Source organism: Caretta caretta, chromosome 1 (genome assembly GCF_965140235.1).
Source record: "Caretta caretta isolate rCarCar2 chromosome 1, rCarCar1.hap1, whole genome shotgun sequence".
NCBI lineage: Eukaryota > Metazoa > Chordata > Testudines > Cheloniidae > Caretta > Caretta caretta.
The window spans coordinates 213,855,967-213,880,176 of record NC_134206.1 but is presented as its reverse complement, the minus strand read 5'-3'; the positions used below and the strand labels follow the sequence as shown (position 1 = coordinate 213,880,176).

Sequence of the window (24,210 nt, the reverse complement as noted above, 5' to 3'; positions counted from 1 at the left end):
CCCTCACATAAGTTATTGCATTCCCTGCCTCCAGAGAGACAGAGTACACACAGCAGCCCGATAGTTTGGCTGAAAACCCACACTTCAGCTTAATGCATAACTCTGAGATGTTACTGTAATCAAACAAAAAAAAATGTTTATTAATGAGGGCATAGGCTGGAGTGATTACAAGTAACAGATAGGAAAGTTTACAAATAAAACAAACAAAACATACTTTCAAGTGACATTTAATTCTAGCAAGTTACAATCGTTGCCTGATCAGTTTCCTAACTCACATCGAATCATCAGCATCCCTGGTCCCCCACACCACAGGACTCAACTGTCATAGGCTTGAAGGTGCTGTGACCTGTTGTCTGGGATGGATGACAAAACAACTTTTTGCCTCTGTTTATATCTTCTCAAAGTCCACTGACCCTGTTTCAAGAGGTAGGGAGGCTTTCTGGGAGTGTAGCCTCCATCCCGCATCAAGATGGTTAATTGGTCAATTCCCCCCATGATGGCTTTGTTTACCTTGCTTATAAATGTCCTTTTCATTGTCTTAGGTCACACCTTGCTTAATTTACACTGGAGACTCAGTCAAGCTGCAAAAACACATTCCTTTCTTTGAGAAAGGCAGCGCTTAGGCATGGTCTGCCAAATACATTTTAGAAATATATTTCCAGCACACATCTTTATTTCTTCACACCCATATATACATCATGCCATTATATTAATGAGCAGCATGTTAGCAGTTTGCATAGAACATCTTACACAACACCTTTTAGATACAGATTATGAGTGAATTGGAGCAATGAGAGTGTCAGGCCCGATAAGAGTTCTGGTATAGTGTGCCCTCTGCCCATTGGCTCCCTGGGTCACAGGAGGGAGGCAGAATGAACACACATGATGAAAGACAATAATGTCACTTAATTAAGGGCCTTCTTTTTAGATTTTTATTTTGTTTGAAATTTCCAAGGAATGTCTCAGTGTTTATTTCAAAAATTAAAAAATGGTGGAAAATCAGTACAAAAAATTAACTTGACAGTTAGCTGGGGAAATATCAGGGAAATATGACTCTCTTCTCCTAAGATTTTTTTTGTGCATTTGTTTTTTAAACTTTCAAGCCCCCCTAAACCCCCAATATGTTCTGAAATGTAAACAGTTACAGTTTTTTGTTTTTAACCCATTTTATCATAAAAAGTAGTTCACTACCTTTATTTTGCTTTGACTGCTGATGACTATCTGCACTATCTGTACAGCTGGTAATATGTATGTGGTGGGTGTGGGATTGACACAACACTCAAGTTGTTCCAGTGCTTTTGACCTGGCTTCCCACTCTGGAAGGAGAGATGGTGGCTTGGTAGCCTGGGTCACCCAGGTTACCAAGCTGCCATTTCTCCTGGAGCAGCGAGATGGAGTTCCAGCACATCTAAAAGTTGGGTAAAAATTGTTAAAAACGGAATAATGATTTTTGTAAAACTCAGCAAATGTTCATTAAAAATCAGTATAAACCAAAGATGAAGGTCCTTACTCTTAATGCACCACTGAAAGATTCTCCAGTGCTAGAGTAATAGGCATGGTATATGAATTTGTATAGAGGAGAAGAGAAGAGGATGGGAAGGGGGTATCTTTTTAACTGCTATCTAATTGTGTGTGTGCATTAAGGTTCCTATAAATAATGTCCATTTATCCTCCTGGATTTTAAAGGAAAGTCTGGAGTTTGGATGGCGGTTAGGGCCATCTCTGGAGTTAGGATTATTCTGTTCCTGGGTTTTTAACCATTACCACACGACTGATGGAACGTTCATTCTCCATCCAACACCCTATTGAACAACCTGCAATACCGAGAGGTGACATTTTGCAATTATTATTTTTTGGTGGTTCAGACTCCATCTCACTCCCTTATGATTCCTTGTGCACCTTGGGAGAGAAGCATCATTCCTGGAATCAACTTTTTAAAAGGATTCAATATGAAAAAGCAGAAATTCACAATGAAGAAATATTAGGAATAAAAAAGCAGGACAAGATCCAGGCAATCTGATCAATGAGAAATTACAGGGAAAAATCACAGACCCCGTCTCAGTCACACTTATATTTCTTGCAACTACATAAAACCCCAATATAAAAGGTGACTGAACTAGATCCGTGGCAGGGACTATCTCTGATGCCCCCATGCCCAGTTAGCATTTAGAAGAGAAAGAGTCTAATCATACAGCATTTACATCCTCACAGGATATTTGATTGGAACTCAATCATTCTTATATTGATGTCTTAGGGACGACAGCTTCAACATCATCATAACCCGGGTCTCCAGGAGGCGGGAATGGGCCATCTCTCTCAGTCCCTGAGGCCCCTTCACTTCTTAGGGAGTGCAGATTCCAATCTGAAAATATCAAAGGATGCACATTACAGCCAATATATCTATTCTACACCCATGGGCACTCACCTAACATGGGTGAGCAGCCTATAGTATGGGCTGTGAATTATCCCCTCTGTTCCTCTGATTGGGATCCTGACAGGTTTAATTCATTATGTCATTCTGTTCCACAAAGAAAACATCTGGGAGTAGATTCTCTCCATGCTGAGATCTGCCGGGTGCAGAAGTGTGGGGATGTCAGTGACTTGATGACACCTTCCTGATGATTCAGTAGGGACTGCTCTAACTCCTGATAGCTGGCATAGTCCCTAAGGGGACATGTGCCAGGTGAGACCTGGGGAGGGAGGAGCAGGGCAGGGTCCCTACCCCAGGGGACATGCAAAGGCAAGTAACACAAAAGGGGAGGATGTCATAGAGTTCATCCTGCCCACACAATACATGTTTACATGTTATTCCCATCAAGTACAATGAAATGCACATTTCATCCCAACACACTTTCCTCTGAGGAACAAAGTGGAAGCTCAGCCCCCAGCCTCAGACTGTGAGGTGCTCTGGTACAATGCTAATGGAGCCATTTGCATATTGAAGAGCATGGTTTCAAACCTGAAGCCAGGCCACTAACTAACCCCATCTCAGGGCCCTCCTCTTCCCGTTACCATCCAGGGCACTGCCACCTTGTTTGGAGAAAAGACACTCAGGTCCTGATCCTGCAAATAGACTCATGTAACTTTGCTGATCTGGACAGTCCTACTGAAGTTGGCACTAGGATGGGGCTTGCAGAGGCTATATCCACCCCAAAATTTGTCTTAGCATCCCCATAGCCACCCAGTAGCAGCTGCCACTCTCCAGTCAACTAGCTCTGAAGGCAGAGTGGAGAGAGTGGCAGCTTCTGGCTGGGTGCCCAGCTCCAGCAGCAGCAGAGAAGTAAGCCCAGGTGGGCTGCCGGGGTGCCCAACAGCAGCCCCCAGCCTATGTCCCTGCCTGCCGAGATGAGCCACCCAGGGCAGGTGGACAGTCTGGAGCTCCCCACAGTGGCTTAGACTGACCTGCTCTGGCCCAGGCTCCTGGGCCCCGCCTCCCAAGGGCTCTGTTAGCCGGGAGCCAGGTCTCCCTGCCTGGACAGCTTTTAACGGCTGCAATCAGCCAGTGCCTGGCACTGGCTGGCTCTGGCTTCCAGCCTGCAACCTGGCCCGGGGGCAGGGCAACAGAGAGGGGTGGGACCTCATGGTGAGGAGGAGCACAGACCCCCACCCCACCCCCCGCGCGCAGCGTTTTCTGTCTGGCCCACCTCAGTCCCCCCACCAGGAAGAGGCTGGTGCCACCCTTGAGTCAGTGAGAATATTCATATGATGAGAGTGACAAGTGGGCTCCAGTGTTTGCAGGATTAGGGCCTTATCTAGGAATCATCATGTATTTCAGTCCATTTAAAAGTGTTTAGCAGAAGTCAGAGTCGGATACAGCTGAGAAGATTAGTTTAACAATAGCTGTATTTTAGTGAAGTGACAGTGACCTCTAGTGGTCAATAGAGGCTGTCCCAGGTTATTTGCTCCCAATACATAGGCCCAGCAACGTTTTCTGCAATTTTTATCTCAAATGTGTCCACGCACAGAGACAAGGAGAGAAGACTCCTCACAGCCATCGTTTTGGCCAGCGTCACTTCCTTGCTGCATAACCCACATTCCCACCTGGAGATTGTTCCTGTGGGTCACGGGGAAACATGGACATTTCCAGCACTGCCATCTCCAAGTGTTTGGAAATCAGGAGTAAGACCTCACATATCATGAGATTGGCTTAAAAATCTTGAGATTAAAAAAACATTTTGGTTTCCTTTTGGTTTCTGTTTGTCTTCTGGTTCCTAAGCCTTTAGGTTAAACTTGGTTCATGATTTGTGTTAGGATATAGATATTCAGGCCTGTCTGCAAAGGCCTGTACTTTAAGAATTTAGGTGTATTCTTATCACTTGGCTAGTTCTAGAGGTATAAAAGAAAGAATCAAAATCACTGTCTGTCGGTGTAAGGTCCTTCTCTTACTGTGACAGTCTGAGGCCCTGTGCTTAGGCTAAGGCCTTTGGCTAAGCAGCAGAGGCAGCCATAAGCTAGGAAGCGAACAGTCACATCCTCACATTCCAAACTAGTCACATTGAAATAAGGTGCTATGGGGCTGTTAGGAATACAATCCTGTCCTGATAGTGCCTATCACCTCCAGAAAAAGAGAAGTGCCTAGAAAATGTAAAAGGAAACTTAGTTTGATAGCATCCTGTCTGGCAAGAACTCACTTATCAATAGCTGGGATGTGAAATCCTCACTTCTGTATTGTCTTGTCATTATAGTTCCCACTTTGCTATTGTTTGTCTGTATAATCTCTGTCTGGTTCTGTGATTGTTCCTGTCTGCTGTATAATTAATTTTGCTGGGTGTAAACTAATTAAGGTGGTGGGATATAATTGGTTACATAATCATGTTAAAAGAAAAGGAGTACTTGTGGCACCTTAGAGACTAACCAATTTATTTGAGCATGAGCTTTCGTGAGCTACAGCTCACTTCATCGGATGATGAAGTGAGCTGTAGCTCACGAAAGCTCATGCTCAAATAAATTGGTTAGTCTCTAAGGTGCCACAAGTCCTGCTTTTCTTTTTGCGAATACAGACTAACACGGCTGTTACTCTGAAAATAATCATGTTACAATATGTTAGGATTGGTTAGTTAAATTTCAGGAAAATGATTGGTTAAGGTATAGCAAAGCAGAACTCAAGTTTTACTATATAGCCTGCAGTCAATCAGAAAGTGAGTGGGTGGGTGTGTGGGGAAAATGGGAACAGGGAATGTGGGTAAGGAAATTGGAGTCATGTTTTGCTAAAGGGGGAGATGGGAACAGGGAATCTGGGTAAGGAAATTGGAATCATGTTTTGCTAAAGGGGGTGATGGGAACAGGGAATGTGGGTAAGGAAATTGGAATCATGTTTTGCTAAAGGGGGAGATGGGAACAGGGAATGGGGGTAAGGAAATTGGAATCATGTTTGGCTAAGGGCAGGAATGGGAACAAGGACACAGGTGTAAGGCTCTGTGGTGTCAGAGCTGGGAAGGAGGACACTAAGGAAGGAAACTGGAATCATGCTTGCTGGAAGTTCACCCCAATAAACATCGAATTGTTTGCACCTTTGGACTTCGGGTATTGTTGCTCTCTGTCATGCGAGAAGGACCAGGGAAGGAAGCGGGTGAAGGAATAAGCCCCCTAACAATTTGAGACTTCTTTCTGCAACCATGAGGGCTAGAAAACTTCCTTTTCTAAACTGAAAGCTGAGATTATCATGTAACCATCTAAGTCTAGGAGCTGCATCTTTTACCAAATATCAGGCAAGTCTACACTAGAAATTTAAGCTGGCCTATCTTAGGTCACTTACGCCACCGCAGTAATTACTGCGATGGTTTATGTACAGGCTGTCCTCCTTCTGCCCATCGTGTGGGTCCTCACCAGGAGCTCTTCCACAAACTTAAGATGGGCAGTGTGGGGGGCTGAGGAGCCTGGTTGCCCCATATCTCTTGGCTTCCCTCTGTTGGGAGCCAGATCCCCACTCCCTGCTTCCAGAAGTGTGGCTGGCCCCCTGGGCTCCTGGCGGGGAGCTCTGTGCCTGTTGTCCAGGTGGCTCCTGGGAGCCCAGGCAGCAGCCCAGCTGGGAGTGGGGAGCCAGGCAGGTGCAGTGCGGCTGGGAGAAGGGAGCAGGGGAACTTGTCAGGCACCACCCAGCTCGGAGTAGGGAACAGGGCGAGTGTAGCCTGGCTGGGAGCAGGGAGCTCCCAACCCAGGTTTTTTTTGTCAATTTTGTCTAGCATGGAGCCATGAAATTGACAGGAATGACAGCCATCAGCTGATGTACTTGAGGCAGTGTCTACACAGACATTGCATCACCCTAACTGCACTTACATAAGCCCCATACCTCTCATGGAGGTGGAGTTATTATGTTGGTGTAGTAGAGCACTTACATCAGCAGGAACAAGGCTGTAGTGTGTAGTGTCATAATTAGGTCAACGTAAGCTGCCTTACATTGACCTAACTCTGTAGTGTATACCAAGCCATAATGAGACTAGCAATCAAACTGCAAGAATTGCAACAGGGCTTTTCCCCCACTCACCTCTCCGTGAATCCCTGTTCCTGTCACTCTCTCCAGGGGCCCAAGTAACTTCTGGGGCACACTGCCCTGAACCAGAATCATCTTCAGGGTCAGAAACTTCTCTGATATCGTCATAACTATCCCCTGGGACATCTCCAGGCAAGGCAGGGCCCTCTGAAACAGAGAATTAATGGTAATGAGAAAAGACCTTCCACTGAATAGAGAAATAAATTATACACGAGGTAGGAAGAGCCCCGAGGTACTGACACTCCCACAATGATAAGAGATCATAAGTACCCTTCTCCCCTCGCAACCTCAGTGTCAGAGGAATTTTATACAGGTCACATTTATCTGACACATTTTAAGGACTTGATGTGTCTGTAAATTGCTGGATGGAACCTAAAGCAGAAACCCAGGTGGGGATGTGGGAGATCTGGAAAGAGGTGGGTGGGGGTAGGGTCTATATCAGAGGAAGATTTCTGCACTGTAATTTGTTATTATACTAATTATATATCAATTAGTAATTAGTAACAGATAAATGACACTTTAATTTGATCTGTTTATCACCCACTTCCTAAATTTTCAATTATGATTAAAATCTTGTTTTGTTCCATTTCCCTGAACTAGTCTGGCCCATAAACCACCCTCGATCTGCAGCCTCTGGAAGCTGTGCCACCAGTTCAGGACAAGATATGGGTCTGTGTTTGAAATCTGTACATCCCTTCACATATCACAGTGCATGTGAAACTCACATCTAGATCAGTGGACCCAGCAAAGGCAGGAATGGTGGAGAGGGACCGTTACTGCAGATCAGAGGGCTGTGCCCAGAGAGATTGTCCCCTAATATTGTGAGTAATGTTAGTGCACGTGAAAGTGAGGGCCAGGGATCAGTGACTGGAATCGGGCAGTGTGGGCAGGGGGAGAACAACCTTCTTCTAGAGTCACACTGGTTGGCTAATGTGCCTCTATTCTGACCTGCGGCACCACATGCTTTGCTACTTCTTGGTCCTCTCAGTGCATCTCTGGACTAAACCGTTGCACACAGCCATGCTTTATGGGAGAAGAGTTTGTCAAACAGCTGCTTGCAGAAGGCTTGATCCTGTGAAGTGCTGAGCACTCTGAGCTCCCACTGATCGCAGCGGGACTGAACATGCTCAGCACCTTACAAGAGCAAACCCATAAAGCACAATTTTTGTGTCTACAAAGACAATATTATTAACTTTTTCCTGGGATAATGCTGCTCCCAGAAGGCAGATTCACTCCTCACCTTGGTCGTCTGGAGTCTGGGGGTCATCATTCAATGCAGGCTCCTCCACGTTATCGTAATCCAACTGAGACCCCCCAGGGGAAGCGCCCTCTGGAAAAGCAAACACAACACTCAGCTCCCTCTGAACACACCCAGTTCCTGAGCAGGTTTCTAGTTCCCCATTAAGTGCCTGTTGCATTGGAGTCCAGGCTGTTTATTATGGTGTTTGTAGGAGAAGCCACAGGGTGATCAAGGAGAAAAGGGAAAGTCATGGACATTCTGCAAACTAGGAGTGGTGTCACTGTGACAGGTTCCCCCTGGGGTGCCACCTGGAACTGGGGTACCACTGAGCCCTCTGACTCACCCGCCTGGGGTCCCTCTCACACTGTGTTGCTGTGACAAGCTGCAGACCCACTCCCAGACCTATACTTCCACCAGCATTCACACCCAGCTGCAGTTACATGCAGGCTCTCTGACGAGCCACTGTATGAACCAACAATAGAGAGGCTACAGCCAAAACAACTGCCAGCTTCCCAGTCCAGGACCCCAGAGCTGTACCATCCTGCCCTGGTCAAAACCCCGGCCAGTATGAATTTATTATCCAGTTTGCCTCCCCCTCAATGTGCACAGGAAATGCAACAGCCTTTGCTCCTTGAGCTTACATTTCCAAGCATTTCATTCCAACTCACTCATTTAGATAAAGAAAAAACAAGTTTACTAACTACAAAAGATAGATTTTAAGTGATTATACGTGATAACAAACAGATCAAATCAAATTACCTAGCAAATAAACAAAAATGCATACTAGAAGGATAGGATTTGACTTAATTTCTCATCCTGACTGATGATACAAGCAGGCTTGCAGGTTCTCAAGGTAAAAGCTGCATTTGCTTTACAGCTAGGAATCCCAAGGTTTTCATACACAGGCTAGAAATCCCTTTAGCCTGGGTTCAGCACTTCCCCCAGTTCAGTCTTTTGTTCCTTTAGGAGTCTTCTTGTGTCAGGAGTGAAGAACCACGGATGATGTCACTTCTTGCCTTATATAGATTTAGCATATGGCAGGACCATATGTTTTAATCTTGGTTCCCAGGCTAGTTTGTGGAAAAATACAGACATCCCAAAATGGAGTTCAGAGTCATGTGGCTTGGTCACATGCCCTTGCATACCTTGCTGAGTCATAGCAGCCATTACTTACAGGCTGTCTGGAGCGTTCTCAGGAAGTGTAAGCTATTCCACAGCCCATTGTCTTTGTTGATGAGCCATTGGCACTGTCTGCCTTCTTCATTATAGTACCTGAAAGGCTGGCTGTAGGTGTGTTCCAGAGTAAGCCCAATACAGATCCATAGTCAATATTTATAACTTCAGATACAAAAATGATACATGCATACAAATAGGATAATCATATTCAGCAAATCATAACTTTTCCAATGACACCTTACATGACCTGTCTTGTACAAAATGTTTCATAATTATGCCATAATCATATTATAATATCACTATGAAGAATATGGGGTGCAGTGTCACAGCAACCTTTACTTTCTCATAAATAGTTTGGGGCCCATCCCCACTGAATCCAATAGCAATGTTGTCAAGCCCTTCCATGGGATCTGGATCTGTGTTGGTGCTAAGCTAACACTGGACACACTGTCTGGAGGACAGTAGCTGCTGCACCAGAACTGACCTTTGTGAATCCAACTGGACTATATAAACTTAGTGTAAAATCTCTAAGATTATATGGGCTAGATTGTGATTCAGGCTTGTGTTCATGCCATGGAAGCAGGTGGGTAAGACCATGGGCACAGATTAGGGTTTTGTTTAATGCTCGGTGCCAGATGTGAAATTCAGATTCTTCCATTGCAAGCAAATATTTCTGGGCCCCATTCCTTGCAGCTCCTCCTGTGGGGGAGGGTACCATGAACTGCACACAGGAAGAGCCAGGATTTGATCACATATTTCCATCACAGGGTTCATCAGAAATCTTTGAAAGTCTGGTTAAATCTGATCCCATCAGAAGGGATACAATCAGTCCCGGGCCATGAAATCGAGTGAGGGGAAATGACAGCCTTAACAGAAAATGCTGTGGAAATTAAATTCTCCACCCAGATTTGAGTCTTTGTATGCCACTTTACCCCATTACCTTGTTCTGATCCAGAATCGTTTTCCTCCTTACTGTCCCCGGTGTAATACTGCAGCTTCGTCACTGAATCCTCTGCATAGGAGACTGGAGAGACAACAATGAGATGTTATCAAAGTGAGAGCAGCTAAACTGACCGCTGGCTGATGCACTCGGGTCCTAGAGCAGGATTTACAGCATCTGTATATTCCAGGCATACCCAAACCAAGGCTCTTCTACAGCTGAAGTGCAACCCGTGAAGAAACTACAGTCTAACACAAGTTGTGGTTAAAATTAATATTAACACCAATTTTTTAAAAAAGCTATACAAATCAGTGAAAGAATTTCAAAATTGGTTTTCTCTCCTACTGAGTGAACCCGATAGTGTGAGAGTGAGATTCACAGAAAGAGAAGCTCTCACTCATATGTGCATTATGTCCGGAAATTGCATCATTCTGTATTCAAAAGTTGTGCTGCGTTGACTTCGGGTGTTTGTGATCTCCCTGCATTCTGCAGAATACAGGCTGTGTTTACTGTTCATATGTCACATTTGAATAGTTTTAGATTTAAGTTTTAACCCTATGTTAATTTCGTGGATAACAATGACATCTTCAGATTGTAAGAAACACAAGTATGAAGAAGAAAACGAAAGTTTTAAGTCAGATTGGGAGGAAGATTTTGATTCACTATTAAAGGTGGCAAACACCTGGGCCTTATCTGCAATGCATCGCTCGCTCATTACAAAGCAAGCAACTTGAAAAGTCATTATGAAACGAATCACAATAAATTTTCATCTAAATACCTTTCTGAATCAGAACTAAGGAAAAACAAGCTAGCCACATTAAAAATACACCTAAATAGTCAGCAGACACTACTTTCAGCTTTCAGTAAAGAAACTGACACAACGACCAAAGCTAGTTTTGTTATTTCATGAAATAGTGCACATGCTCGCTTGTGTGAATCCCCATATAGTGCAAATGATTGGTTAGTGTTTTTACATAGCTATGTTTTAAGTAAAATAATTGGTTAAGGTATAGATAAGAGAAATCCTTATTTTAATTACATAATGAGGGTCAAAAGACAAGCTTGTTGGAACTTAATTCTAGGATACAGCTCAAGACCAAAGCTGCTAGGACTTTTTAACCCTGCAGGACAAGACTGTGCAGAAGCCAGAGCACAAACAACACGACCCTGACTGGCCATCAGGAGACGTCCGTCTGTTTTATTGGGAGTGGTGAGCATAAGATGCTTGGTGTGTGTATTTTGTTGATTTGTTGCTAATTGTTAATAAATACTTGTACATGTTTAAGGATATTTACTGTGTCCTGAATCCATCCAGAATGGGTGTTAGCCCTGAGCCAACAGAGGGGTAGAGTCTTGAGCCCACAGAAGGATAAAGTTGGGTCCCTTATGCCCTGACTACCCATGAGGATGGGGGGAGCCCTATATTATGCCCTGAGTACCCATGAGGGAGGGTAGGGGCGGAGTCATAAATTGTACAGGTAACACCACTTCTTAAAGAAAAATACTCCCTCTCCCTGTCCTGAATATAGGGGGAAGGGTAGCAATCTTTATTATGAAGTATCATAAAATCTCTCCTTGGCAGCTGTACTGGATTGCCTTACCTGTAAAGGGTTAAGCAGTTCAAATAACCTAGCTGGCACCTGACCAGAAGGACCAATAAGAAAAGAAGATACTTTCAAATCCGATGAAGTGAGCTGTAGCTCATGAAAGCTTATGCTCAAATAAATTTGTTAGTCTCTAAGGTGCCACAAGTACTCCTTTTCTTTTTGAGGATACAGACTAACACGGCTGCTACTCTGAAACCTGTCAAATCTAGGGGGGAAGGATTTGTTTGTTGTTCTGTATGTTGTTCCCTCTCCGGATGGAGGGAGAAGCCAAGCAGGTACAATATCTTCTGAAACATATACCTGGAATAATCCATCTAAAACCACAGAAACTGTAAGTAGTGCAAGGAAATGTGTTAGGTTATTTCTTGTTTTGGCTTGTGAATTTCCCTATGCTACAGAGGTAGTTTCATTCCTGTTTTTGTAACTGTGAAGCTGACCTCAGAAGGGAATCCTCTGTGTTTTCAATCTTTTTATTACCCTATAAAGCTACCTTCCATCCTGATTTTGCAGGTGTAATTCTTTTACTTTTTTCTTTATAATAAAAGTTCTTCTTTTAAGAACCTGATTGATTTCAGGGTCCTAAAGACAAAGGGTCTGGTTGAGCTCACTTTGCTAAGGCAACTGGTTGGTATTTTAGTCTCAAGCCTCCCCAGGAAAGGGAGTGAAGGGGATTGGGGGATATATGGCGAGGGGATAGGGATTCCAAGTGCCCTTCCCTGAATTTTTGTGTAAATCACTTGGTGGTGGCAGCAATATACCGTCTAAGGACAAGGAAAGAAATTTGTGCCTTGGAGAAGTTTTAACCTAAACTGGTAGAATATAATCTTAGGGGGTCTTTCTTGCAGGTCCCCACATCTTTACCCCAGAGTTCAGAGTGGAGAGGGGGGACCCTGACACCCCCACCTTGTTGACACCCCCATCTTGCTCCAGCAGTTTTCAAATGATGCTGTAGCCTGGCCCCAGAGACAGTCACTTTCCTGACCCACAATTAGTTACACTCCAAGGCTATGGGATGGGCAGATGGGACTGGCTGCCCTGAGAATAGGGTCTAGCAGAGTCTGCTGGGGAGGAGGCTCACCTAACCAGCTGCAGATTACTGTTTTGTGGGGCCCTGGGCCAGAGCAAGTGGGAGCCCCTCCCCACCCTTTCTATCAGTAGTCCCCTGCCTCTGCCCCGGCACTCCTGCCGAGAAGCAGGGTCAGGTTGTGGGGGCTTCCCCCCTCCCTGGCAAGAGTGCCACGCAGGCATATGGAGTGGGGTAAACTCTGTACCTGATCCCTTTCCCCGGCAGGAGAGGCAGGCAAAGCAGATTGTGGTGTGGGAGCACTGATTTTTCCAGGGCCCCGCAATTGTCCGGGGACCCTGGGCACAGGCCCCGTTGGCCCAGTGGCTAATCTGTCACTGCACCTACATGAGTTCAATAACTGGTCTCTTCACAGGCCCAACGCCCACAGCAGTCCAGGGTTCACAGAGCTGGTGGCTAAGGATATCTAGCTGTGGGTCATGGTCTCAAGATGGAAAGTTCAGTAGGAATGAGACACACACCTGAGTGACCCAATATCTGCTTCTCTCCCATCAGGTTATAATCAATCTCCTCATACACGGGATCTGAGGGTCTTGTGGCACCTGTAAAAAAAGGACAGTGTTTACATAGGGTCATAGAAACTATAGATAGGAAACCCTATTAGATCATCCAGTCCTGTGCCCTGGGGCCAGTCCAGGACTGATCCCTACAGCACATTCCTAATGCTCTGTCCAGTCTACATTTGAAAGGCGACGGAGACCATGTTCCTTTCCACAACAATCCTTTGAAGATGGTTCCCACGGGCTAGTTCACTGTCACAAGTCTCTCCTCATATTTAGCCTAAAATTTTCCCATTGTACATTAATCTCATTAAATCTTTGTTATTCTTCCTGGTATCACCTGAAATAATTTCTCTCCCAAACTGGTGTTTACAGCTATGAGCAAAATAGCACTTACATATATATACTTAGTACTTCTACACATGCTGCCTAGGGACTGTGTGGGCATTAACTAGCAAATGTCTTTGCACTTTTTAAAAAATGAAAAGTGCCAAATATTGGAATTGTCTTTGATTTTTTGGCCATTATCACCCAAGCTCTTTTCCAGCATTTCTTCTTCCTCAAACCCTCCCTCCTACTGAGTCTCTCTGTTCACTGTCCTCCCTCACATGCATTTTCTTGTACTTTCCCAAATGTGATCTCTATTTTTTGTCAATATTTACAGTCTTTCTAATCCCCTATTTATTATTTCTCTGTCACCACTGCTCTCAAATGCCCCCAGCTTAGTGTCATCTGAAAGAGTTATTGCTCTCCTGGTCATTTCTACAGCCAGATCATCAATGACAATATTAAATAAGACAGGACTTAGCATAGACCTGAGGTCCCCTCATAGTTCTGCCAATGCCCCTCTCCACACCTGCAGCTCCCCCGCTATTTCAGAGGCATTTCACACAGTGACACTAATCAGGACCCACCTCTGTGCTGTGCCCTGGCCCTTCGCACCTGCGCCCCCAGGATGACTAAGACCAGGCAGAGCAGGGCCCCCAGGATAATGCAGATGACCACGGGCACCGTGACTCTCCCACTGTCGGTCGGAGGATGGCGCGGGGGAGCTGGGTGGAAATGAACATACAACAGGGAGAGATTATCCTGTGGGAGTCCGGGGGGCCCAGAGGAGCTCACCAGTGTATTACTGAACCACCTAGGAAGCAGGGTAATGGCCTGGGACCCAGTCTGTACACCATGGGGGCAGCTCACAGGCTGCTGTTTAAATCATGGGCCCTGCACTGGGGGCTAGAACCAATAGACAGGAATTGTCCTGCTCAGCACAGCCTGCAGCTCCCACCCGAGTGTCATTCACCCTTAGATTTCACACTCTGTGTAAAGAAGCTCATTTTCTTAGGGTGGAGGTTCCAGCTCATTCCCCTGCGAGCCTGGCAGTAGGTAAATTTAACCCTTGCTTGGAAGAGAATGTGTTACCTGTTGTAGCCGGTGAAGCTGTTGTCTCTGTCACGCCTGCAAGGGGAAAAGGAAGGAGAGTTGGAGTGTGGAGTGAGGGGGTGATGACATGCTGTTATGTGATTGTTCCTCTGAGTCCCCATGTGCTCTGCACATCACCTACATTTCACCCATAATATATTCCTCACAGCAGCACAGGCTTAGCGGCTTAGCCTGTGCCGGATAAAGGAAGCAACGTGGTCTGATGCCCTAGCACTTTAGAATAAAAAAAAGTCCCAACACATCCTGTCTTTTAAGGAAAAAGGAGGCCTGGTCTGTGGGCAGGAATGGGGACCCAGCTGCTGTGACACCTGCTCCCCCTTAAAAATTATATAATAAAGCAGAAACATCTCCTGTCACTCACCTGAGCAATTCACTGCAGCATCTTCCTTATGACCACAGTTACTCTCACCCCAGGGCTTGGCAGGACAGTCCCAGAGAGATGACTCTGTCCCTCTGCAGTTCAACGTCTCCACCCAGATGGGACCAGTCCCCTCACCGAATGCAGCCTCGCCCGGAGCAGATACAGCAGATCCACAGCCCAGTTGTTTACACACAACGTTAGCATCCGCCATGTCCCAGGAGTCATCACAGACTGTTCCCCAGGAGCCACGGTACCAAACCTCCACTCTCCCCGAGCATCTGTCCTCTCCTCCCACGACACGTAACTTCTCCTGGTCTGGAAATACAGAAACCTCACATGTTACTGGGACAGCTGGGAATGTCCTTAGGGACTGAGGAGGAGACACAGAGAGGCAGAGATACCTGTGCAGTCTGTAGAGTTCGGGCATTCAGCAAATGGATTCTGAGATGGTTTCCCTTTCCCACCTATGGAGATAAAACATTGAGGTGACTGGACTGGGCAGCATGTGTGCTGCAGGATACAGTAGGGTTTACTGGTATTTCAAACCCCAATACCAGCACTTTATAAACTGGCCAAAAGCTAAAATCTGGTAATTGGGATAATTAGCTCTTCTGGTGTTTCTCTGGATTTTGAAATCTTTGATCAGTTCCCAGCTGGCATGCACGTGTCTTTATGTAACTGGCAGGACAGTATATCTAAGGGTTTGTCTACACTTGAAATGCTACAATGGCACAGCTGCACCACTTCAGAGTACACACGACCTATGCCGGAGGGAGGGGTTCTCAGTGTAGGTAATATGCATCCCTGACCTAGTGCTGTTTACATGGCATTTAGGTTGGTTTAATGACATCGCTCAGGGGCATGGATTTCCCCCGGCGCAAATTAGCAGGGTCGACTTAATTTTCTAGTGTAGACCAGCCTGGAATCTACTCCATCTCCCCACTCAGACAACATCCCTGAATCCCCTGCACAGTGACTGGAATGTAAACAGACACATGAATTGAAACGCACCTTCATCACTGCAGGAACCAATAGAAGAGGAATATTAATACTCAGAACGAGCTATGTAGGAGTTGCAGGTCTGTACCTTCCCACACTGAGAGGCAGTATATTGACACTGGTTATGGCACTAGAATAGGACTTAAAAGACCTGTGTTTTATCTTTGTCTCTGCCTTCAATCTGTTGTGTGATCTTGGCCAAGTTAATTCATCTCCATGTCCCTCTGCATCTCCTCTCACCTGCCTTGTCTGTCTCAGCTGTAAACTCCATATGGCAGTGCCTCTCTCAGTCGGTGTTTTTACAGTGCCTGGTGCATTGAGGCCTTGGGGACTTTAGGTGTTACAGTAATATAAATAATGCTTCAGACACGGATCTATCAATGGACTTCACAGCCCAGACCTCAGATTGTTATTCCCAGGAAGATTTTTAACCATAAAGGCACACTACTGATGTTCTTTAGTCTACTCCTGGGGGAATTCTGCACCAAAATGTTAAAAATTCTGTGCACAATATTTTAAAATTCTGCAAATTTTATTTGTCAGAATAACACTATATAATCATGCCAGTTTCAATTATTTTGGTAATTTATTTCAAAATACCTGTCAGCAAGTATGTCTGTAACAATACAGACACAGACAAAAATTCCCCAGGAGTAGAGAGTTAAAGAAACCCCTATGACAACCCAGTTCCTGTTTCTCTGCCCCCTCGCCTCCCTCAGAGACCCGAACCCCCTCCCACCCAGAGCCCAGATGCGGGGGCCCCCTGGCCCAGATTCCCACACCTTCCCGCCCCCGGAGCCCAGCTGCGGCGCCCCCCCCTTTGCCAAGATACCTGCTCCCTCTCTCGCAGAGCTCAGTCATGCCCCCCCCAGCCCAGACACCTGCCCCCTACCCCTCAGAGCCCAGGGATCAAGAGGAAGAAACAGTCTCATGCTGGGTCCAGCTTGTGTGGAGTTTCCTGAATGCCACCATCTCCTTCCCTCAGGGTGTGCTGGGAACTGCAGCTGTTGGGAACTCTCTAGCTTCCTCCCCCTCCTCCCAGCAGTGTCTTCTATGTGCGAGCTGGGCTCTGCTGGGTCCAGCGGCCCCTAGTGGTGGCCAGCAGCACTGCAGCCCATTTCTGTGGGGGGAAAGGCAATTCTGTACACATAACATTAATTTCTGCAAAATTCTGCATTGCGCAGTGGTGCAGAATTTCCCCAGGAGTATTTAGTGGATAACTCTTACTGGGTCTCACTATGGGACTGATCCAATACCCATGGAAATCAACAGGTAAAAAAGGTGGTCTTGAGGTTAAGGCATTGGCATAGAACACAAGTGGTTTGCAGCCAGTTCCTGGTTATACTACAGACTCCTTGAGACAGTTTTTTTATCTGTTCTCTATCTATAAAATGGGGATAATAATGCTTTCTGGAAAGCAGTGTTCTTGTTTGGCTGACACTTGAGTTTGCCACAGTAGACAGCAGGATTCTGATCCCAGTTTTTGCAGCTCTGAAGTGGAGTATGAAACACTGCTTACTAACAATGGCAGTGAAGGGCTTTATTTGTTAATAGTGTTTATGTAAGGAGAAGATTTCTGAGAGCAGAAAGCTTTTTAATCTAGTACACAAAAGCCTAACACGATCCAGTGGCTGCAAGGTGAAGCTAAATAAATTCAAACTGGCAATAAAGAACAGTTTATTTAACAGTCACCGTAATTAACCATTGAAACATTTTACCAAGGTGGCTTCTCCATCACTTGAAGTATTTAATTCAAGATGGGAGGATTTTCTAAAAGACATGCTGTAGCTAAACCAGAATGTATAGGCTAGATCAGTGGGGTTTGTGAACCCCTGGGGGTTTGCAGAACATTACAGGGGCTTTGCCAGAAAAATTTCACTAATGGCGGTCAGAGGACCCTGGGCATTGGAGGCAGCAGGTGGGACAGCCGGAGCCCCAGGGAGAGCGGGGCCGGGCAGTTGGGGCTCGCAGCCTGAGCCCTGCCCCCATCAGCAGGAGAGCCAGCCCCCTGAACCCCAGTGCTCTGAGCGGGGCTGGCAGCCGGAGCCCCAGGGAGAGCAGGGCCGGGCAGTTGGGGCTGGCAGCCTGAGACCTGGCAGTCAGCGGGACCTGCAGCTCGAGCTCAGTGGAGCTCAGTTGACTGGGGTGGTCAACGGGGTGCAGCAGCAGGAGCCCCACGCAGTGCAGAGTGTGGAGGAAATTTCAACTTAAATCCCTAGAAATATTCATTTTTAGGAGGGGGTTCACGAGATTTCACAATTTAGTGAAAGGGGTTCGCGGGCTGTTAAAGTTTGGGAACCACTGGGCTATGCAGGAATTACTGGTTAATATTCTATGGCCTGCCATATTAGATTATTTTAACAGGCTCTTCAGACCTTAAAATCTATGATTTGATTACTTCGATTTGATTACTTCACTGGGTGTTGGATTAGGTCATAACTGATCATGCTGTATAATGTGTATTTTTTAATAATTGATTTCCATGTTTGTTATTAACAGACTACATTCCTATCTCTATAACTTCAGAAACTGAAAATAAGTTTGTGCCATTGCTGAGTATGTTAAAAGAATATAACTATGAATTTCATAAAATATAGTGAAAATAAAAAATACCACAATTATATCAAAACCTGTCAGCGAGTTAGACTTGTGGTTTGAGTGTTTATATAGTATAAATAGTTTACTATTTACCTGCACAAAAGATGTGGGTTTCTTGTCCTCTGGTACTACATGACTGCTGATTCCATGGGTCTGACGGGCATTGCCACAGGGAGCTGTGCTGCTTATTGCACCGAATGCCATCCACCCAGGTGGGGCCAGAGCCTATTCCATATGTAAAGTCTCTTAAAAGAATCCCACTGTCTCCGCAGTTCAAATGTTTGCATATAAGTGCCCTGGTGACGGCATCCATGGGACTGTTGCAAACACTGCCCCATGTCCCATTGTAGAAAACCTCCAGCCGCCCAGCACAGGCACTGCCGCTCACCAGTCTCAGATCCATGAGCCCTAGAAGGAAATGCAGAAGTTGGCTGTGACATTTTCTGATTCTGAAACACACTGTGGTTTGAAGGCTGAATCCCTGAGATCGCTAACAAACCTGCACATTCTTCTACAGAAGCAAGATTCATTTCTCAAGTCAGAAAGACTTTTCTGGAGACCAGCGACAGACATATTAACAATGGAATTGGTATTTAAAAGACACCATTCACCAATAGTTACACACAATGGTACCCAAGATTCAGAATTTAATCCATGTTCTAAAGCTAAGGTAATAATACAATATTTCCAGTACCCCTTGATATTAACTGTTGTCAATGTAGACTTTTTAATGGTGACCATTGCAGGTGGATAGGTCAGGAAGAAAGACAGATAGAGAAATGGAAAGGGAGATAAACTTTCTGTTATTCTCATCTCTCTCCCCAAACACCCATATACTTCATTAAATCCCTAGTAACCAAACTCACGAGATCATTCACAGAACAGACCTGAGCAGAGAACTCCTGCATCCTCTTTGTGTCTGCAGTTGTGCTGGCCCCAGCCCTGGGAAGGACACTCCCAGAGATCAGATTCGTTCCCAGAGCAGTTCACATCGTCCAGCCAGATCTGCCCGGATCCTTGCCCATAATGAGCAGAGACAGTTGCATTGATGGCGCGTCCACATCCCAGTTGTTTGCAAACAACATTGGAGTCTGGTAGGTCCCAGGAATCATCACAGACTGTTCCCCAAGTACCATTGTAATAAATCTCCACTCTCCCGGCACAGCGACCTGGCCCATTCACCAGCCGGATCCGCCTGCTCCCTACAAGGATGAATCCCAGTGGGTAATATGTAATATAATGATAACTGGACAGCTTCCATGCAAACCAATGATGCTGCTCCAATGGCTGAAATATTGAAATGCTTTTAAAAGTCTGTCTTTAACATGAAACATAAAGAGAAGAAGTCTGCAGAGTTAGAAAGTGATTAAGGCATGGTAAAGAGATCTTAAAAGTGCATAAGGGAATAAGGCTTAATCCTGAATGCTTGACTTACCTAGGAGAAAGAACTAGCTGAGAGTTTGTGGATTTGCAGAATCAGTCGTGCCTTCAAAACTCAAATCTTTTCAAACATGTATTTGAAAATAAGTTTAGAGGGCATTCAAGGATAATAATTTAGCTCACAAGTTTGCTTAAGTACTAATAATTATGTTTGTAAGTGCTGAAGAATTGGGAGGTACTAGAAGCTTAGAGGAAAGCAAATACGGCACCAATTTATTTTAACAATTATGTAAGTGATCCTGATTACTACTGTCCTGTAATTCATATTCCTATCCTGAATCCAATGTAACCATAAGCCATTAGCAGCTAAAATTTACAAACAGGTCATGCTAAGTACCTTATACTGCTTTTTAATAGCTATCACATCAATGGATGATAAAATGGATGATAAAAATACAATATATGTAATAACTGCATTTTAGTAAAGCATTTGATAAAGTTTCTCACAAAATCAAGCTTTCAGCATTCAGCATTCTGACTTAGATATGATTTTGGCTAGGATGTGATCAGCTACAGGGAGGAACACAAAATATAATGATAAAATGGCAATATGTTATATATAGCAAAAGTCTCAGATTATACAAAACTGGGAGAGACTATGAACACTGAAAAGTGTGAAATCATAAGCAAAAATATAAAGCCCCATTATATACCATTAACTTCTAAATATAAATCCACACTAAAGTCAAAAGAGAATTGTGCTTACATCCTGATGACACTATATGGCAGGGGTGGCCAAACTGTGGCTCACAAGCCACATGTGGCTCTTTTACCATTAAGTTATGGCTCGCAAGCTCCCTCTATCCCCCCTTCTCTGCCTACCACACCCGGGGTGGTGCGGGGCTGGGGGGTGCTCGGGACCTCTGCCTTGGAGTCTGGTGGTGGGGTAGGAGCTTCTGTCCAGCAGGGAGGAGGGTCTCAGGACTTCAGTCCTATGGGGTGCACCTGCCGAGGCTTGGGGCTTCAGCAGGAATGGGACTGAAGCCCCGAGCCCTGGCTCCTGGCAGGTGTGCTCCGGCTCTTGAACTTCTGAAGACCATCGTATGTGGCTCGGCGGGCCAGTAAGTTTGGCCAGCCCTGCAATGTGGCCGTTGGGTAAGGAAATCAAAATGAGATTCAGTTCAGGAAAATGGAAGTGAATATGTCTGGTAAAAAAGAATATGAAACACATATAATCATTGGGATCAGCTGAGAAGGAGCAAAAGTTAAAGAGACCTAGTGGCAAGAAAGGTAAATAGAACAGATCTGAGACTGCAATCATGGGCAACAAGTATCAAAGATGGGGGAAGCTGTGCCTCCCCAAACAGCCTAGCCCATGATCTGCCCCCAGGCCAGGCCCTCTCCTGTGGTACACAGTGCCAGCGCTGTTGGGCCCAGGCTGGCTGGGGCTGGCTGGCCTGCCTCCTGCAGAGACTCCGAGTGGCTGGGGCTGGGGCCGTGCTACCCAGCGCACTGGGGCTGGGGGCGCTGCAGCCACACAGCCTGACACTCTGGGGCTGGGGCCTCACCCCCCGGCCCCTTGTGCTAGGGCTGGGGGCCACGGTGGGGTGCTTTGGGCTCCTGGGGGGGTGAGGGAGGGGAAGAAGAAGAGTAGGGGCAAGGCCTTAGGCACAAGGGGAGGGAGAAAGGGGGGCACAAGGGGAGGGGCGGGGCCTTGGGCACAAGGGGAGAGGCTGGGGGCTAGCCTCCCCCAAAGGCAGGGTCACTGGCCACCCATTCGTGCAATGTGATAAAACTACAAGAAACTAAGCTCTCTACTCTAGACTGGATGCATAGAGGCATCATATCGGAGAGCTGGGAGAGGAGAGAGGTTTCCAGTATGGTTCTCAGAAGAACTATTTGAATTTGTCAGACAGAAACATTTTCCATCCGAAAATGATGATTTGACAAAATTGCAACAATTGTGTTGATTTTTTCAAAGTTTTAGATCAAAGTATCAAAACATATTGTTTCAATAATGCTGAAATGTTTAATTTCTGCTTTATCATTTCTACTTTTATGTTATATTATGTCATATTACAATTATAATAAACATAAAAGTCAAGGCAATGGGGTCAAAACAAAATGTTGTTTCAATTTTTCTGAAACAAAATTTTGGAATTTTTGCTTGTGTGAAATTTCAAATTTTAATTTTAATTTGGAGGGAAAAATCAAAATTTTCCCAGTTTCCTGTGGAATGGGAATTCTGGTTTCTGACCCACTCGAGTTCTGAGGAGCACCCCTACCTGATCCTGCTCCCTTGACACCATGAGGGGAAAATATGAAACAATCTAATGTGTCTTTAGAAATCTGTTTAATCTATTTTGGGAGAGCAAATACCATTTACATTAACCATAAATGTAAGTTATTGTGTGGTGTCATTACAGGGCAGAGTTAAGGTTGTCTATTTCCAGGGATCTACTACCACTCAGGACAGGGCTCTCATCACTGGGCTATAAGACATCCTGATGTGGGTCTCTCTCCCATTGACATTGTTCCACTTTAATTAAATAAATCTAATTGGGCAGAGAAAGAATCATTCTATTGCCTAGAGTGCTCATCCTAGAGGCAGGAGATCTCTGTTCAAATCCCTCCTACTTATCAGGGAAAGAGGGGACTTTCCTCATCCTAGGTGAGTGTGTTAACCACTGGGATAAAAGCGGCACTCCTTCTTTCTATTTCCTTCCTCCCCCCCCCCCACTCCTTTTTGCTGTTCTACATGGAGTTAGATGTCCTCTGACATGTCTACCACATCGGACTCTGCACACGAGTTAGGCACAGAAATGCCTCTCTTCCCCCAGTTCCTGGAGCATGCTCTGAGACTGGTGCCTCCCTGCAGCTCAGACTTACATCCACACTGGAATAAAAGACTTGTGACATGGCTGCAGCTGACCTGGGGCTCAGGCTGCAGGGCTAAAAATTCCTGTGTAGACCTTTGGGCTTGGCTTGGGGCCCAGGCTCTGGTATCCTCGCAGCACCTGATCTGGGCCAGTTGCAGGTGTTTAATTGCTGGGTAGACATACACTTAGGTGCCTGTCTCCATGAGAGGGGCAGAGTTTAGGACACACCCCTCTCACTAGCATCTCCCATTGACTAATTTACAAGGCTTCCTGACTAGTGAGCTGGCTTTTGTGAGTCCCATTCTAAGGCTCCTATCTCTTCCCACTCATTGTATAGGGCGCCTAACTCAGGTGTTGTAGATCACGTCATTCCTGTGATTTTCTAAGCTCTTAAAAGATAAGTTTTGCAATGCCTACTTCCTTTGTAGGTCCAGGCTTTAGTGATCTTTCTTTGAGCTCTCACATCTCTATTGTTTGCAACAGGTCTTGGCTATTCAGCAGAGGGAATCTCCTGTGGCTACAGCACTGCCTTTTCTTTGTCCCATGAAACTCTGTTCAGATTTGGCTAAGATCTACAGTGTTCAAAATTGCCATTTCCCTTCTCTCATTTGAGTTCTTCAGGAAAATGTTAGCAGCCCGTCAAAATCACTGACCCTTCACTAACACTATCATCAAAGCAACAGCAGAGCATTCACTGTACTGTGACCAGCTCGGAGTTACCAGAGCAGCTGTAGAGGGGGAAGAGAGCAGGACTGGGTTCCTGCCCACTCCTCTGTAAATCCCAAAACCCAGCACTTGGCCTCAGTGGCCCATTTACCACCATACCCCACACTCTGGGGGCAGAACATGGGGCTAGAACCCCAAGAACCTGGCCATGGAGTAAAAGAGACACAGAGTGGATTTCCACCAGCCATCCTGCTCTCACAGCACATGGTCCAACAGAAAATCCCGCAATCTGGGGTAATACATGGAGTGGGAGTTCCCCCAATTTTGAAGGTGAGGGAGAGAGAGCCAGACCAGACTGGATTTCCCCACAACCATCATGCAGACCCAGCAACCCATTCCCTTCTTGGATAACAGCCTTCTCCTGCTGCTAGCTGACATTGTTAGTTCTGCAGGTTAAATAGTAGCAGCAATCTGGGCTCTCGTGCCAAAGGTATGAAGTAGGGGTCAGACCCCACTGAGGAGTCACAGGGGGAGGTGAGTGGTAGGGGTGCACATAATAGAATTTGGTTTTACCTCTCTCTTTTTTATAGGAAATTTCACATAAAACTACATTAAAAGAACGTTATTTGGGTTGCAGATTCAAGCTGTCAAAAGTTAGGAAATAGATTTACATTTGCTAGTGCAACCTTACCATGGGCTCTTTGTGCTCGTGCATTATGATACCGACTTGGGAGTATTTGATCACAGACTATTTTTTTCACAGGCCCCACTCCGTGCACAGGCTGGATTGTGCGGAATTGCTGAATTGCTGCTGGCGCTTAATCGCTAATGTAGTTATGCTGTTGTTTCT

The 24,210-nt window shown here is 45.6% G+C and overlaps 1 protein-coding gene across 2 annotated transcripts in view; it reads right to left on the bottom strand.

The window, feature by feature from the left end:
- Positions 1 to 211: 211 nt before the first annotated feature.
- The window catches only part of LOC125632826 (scavenger receptor cysteine-rich domain-containing protein SCART1-like), a 68,168-nt gene continuing 44,169 nt past the window's right edge, over positions 212 to 24,210 (bottom strand). Inside the window, exons 7-17 of one of the 2 annotated variants that reach the window (XM_048841662.2) lie at positions 19,323 to 19,637; positions 18,529 to 18,843; positions 15,240 to 15,302; positions 14,839 to 15,153; positions 14,457 to 14,492; positions 13,952 to 14,089; positions 12,999 to 13,079; positions 9,847 to 9,930; positions 7,731 to 7,820; positions 6,485 to 6,637; positions 212 to 2,362 (exon numbers count right to left, since the gene is read on the bottom strand). In XM_048841662.2, coding sequence (XP_048697619.2) covers positions 2,238 to 2,362; positions 6,485 to 6,637; positions 7,731 to 7,820; positions 9,847 to 9,930; positions 12,999 to 13,079; positions 13,952 to 14,089; positions 14,457 to 14,492; positions 14,839 to 15,153; positions 15,240 to 15,302; positions 18,529 to 18,843; positions 19,323 to 19,637 — 1,715 coding nt within the window. In that variant the 3' untranslated portion in view covers positions 212 to 2,237. The remainder of the gene's footprint in view (positions 2,363 to 6,484; positions 6,638 to 7,730; positions 7,821 to 9,846; positions 9,931 to 12,998; positions 13,080 to 13,951; positions 14,090 to 14,456; positions 14,493 to 14,838; positions 15,154 to 15,239; positions 15,303 to 18,528; positions 18,844 to 19,322; positions 19,638 to 24,210) is intronic. The other variant, XM_075120097.1, reaches the window with a different exon arrangement.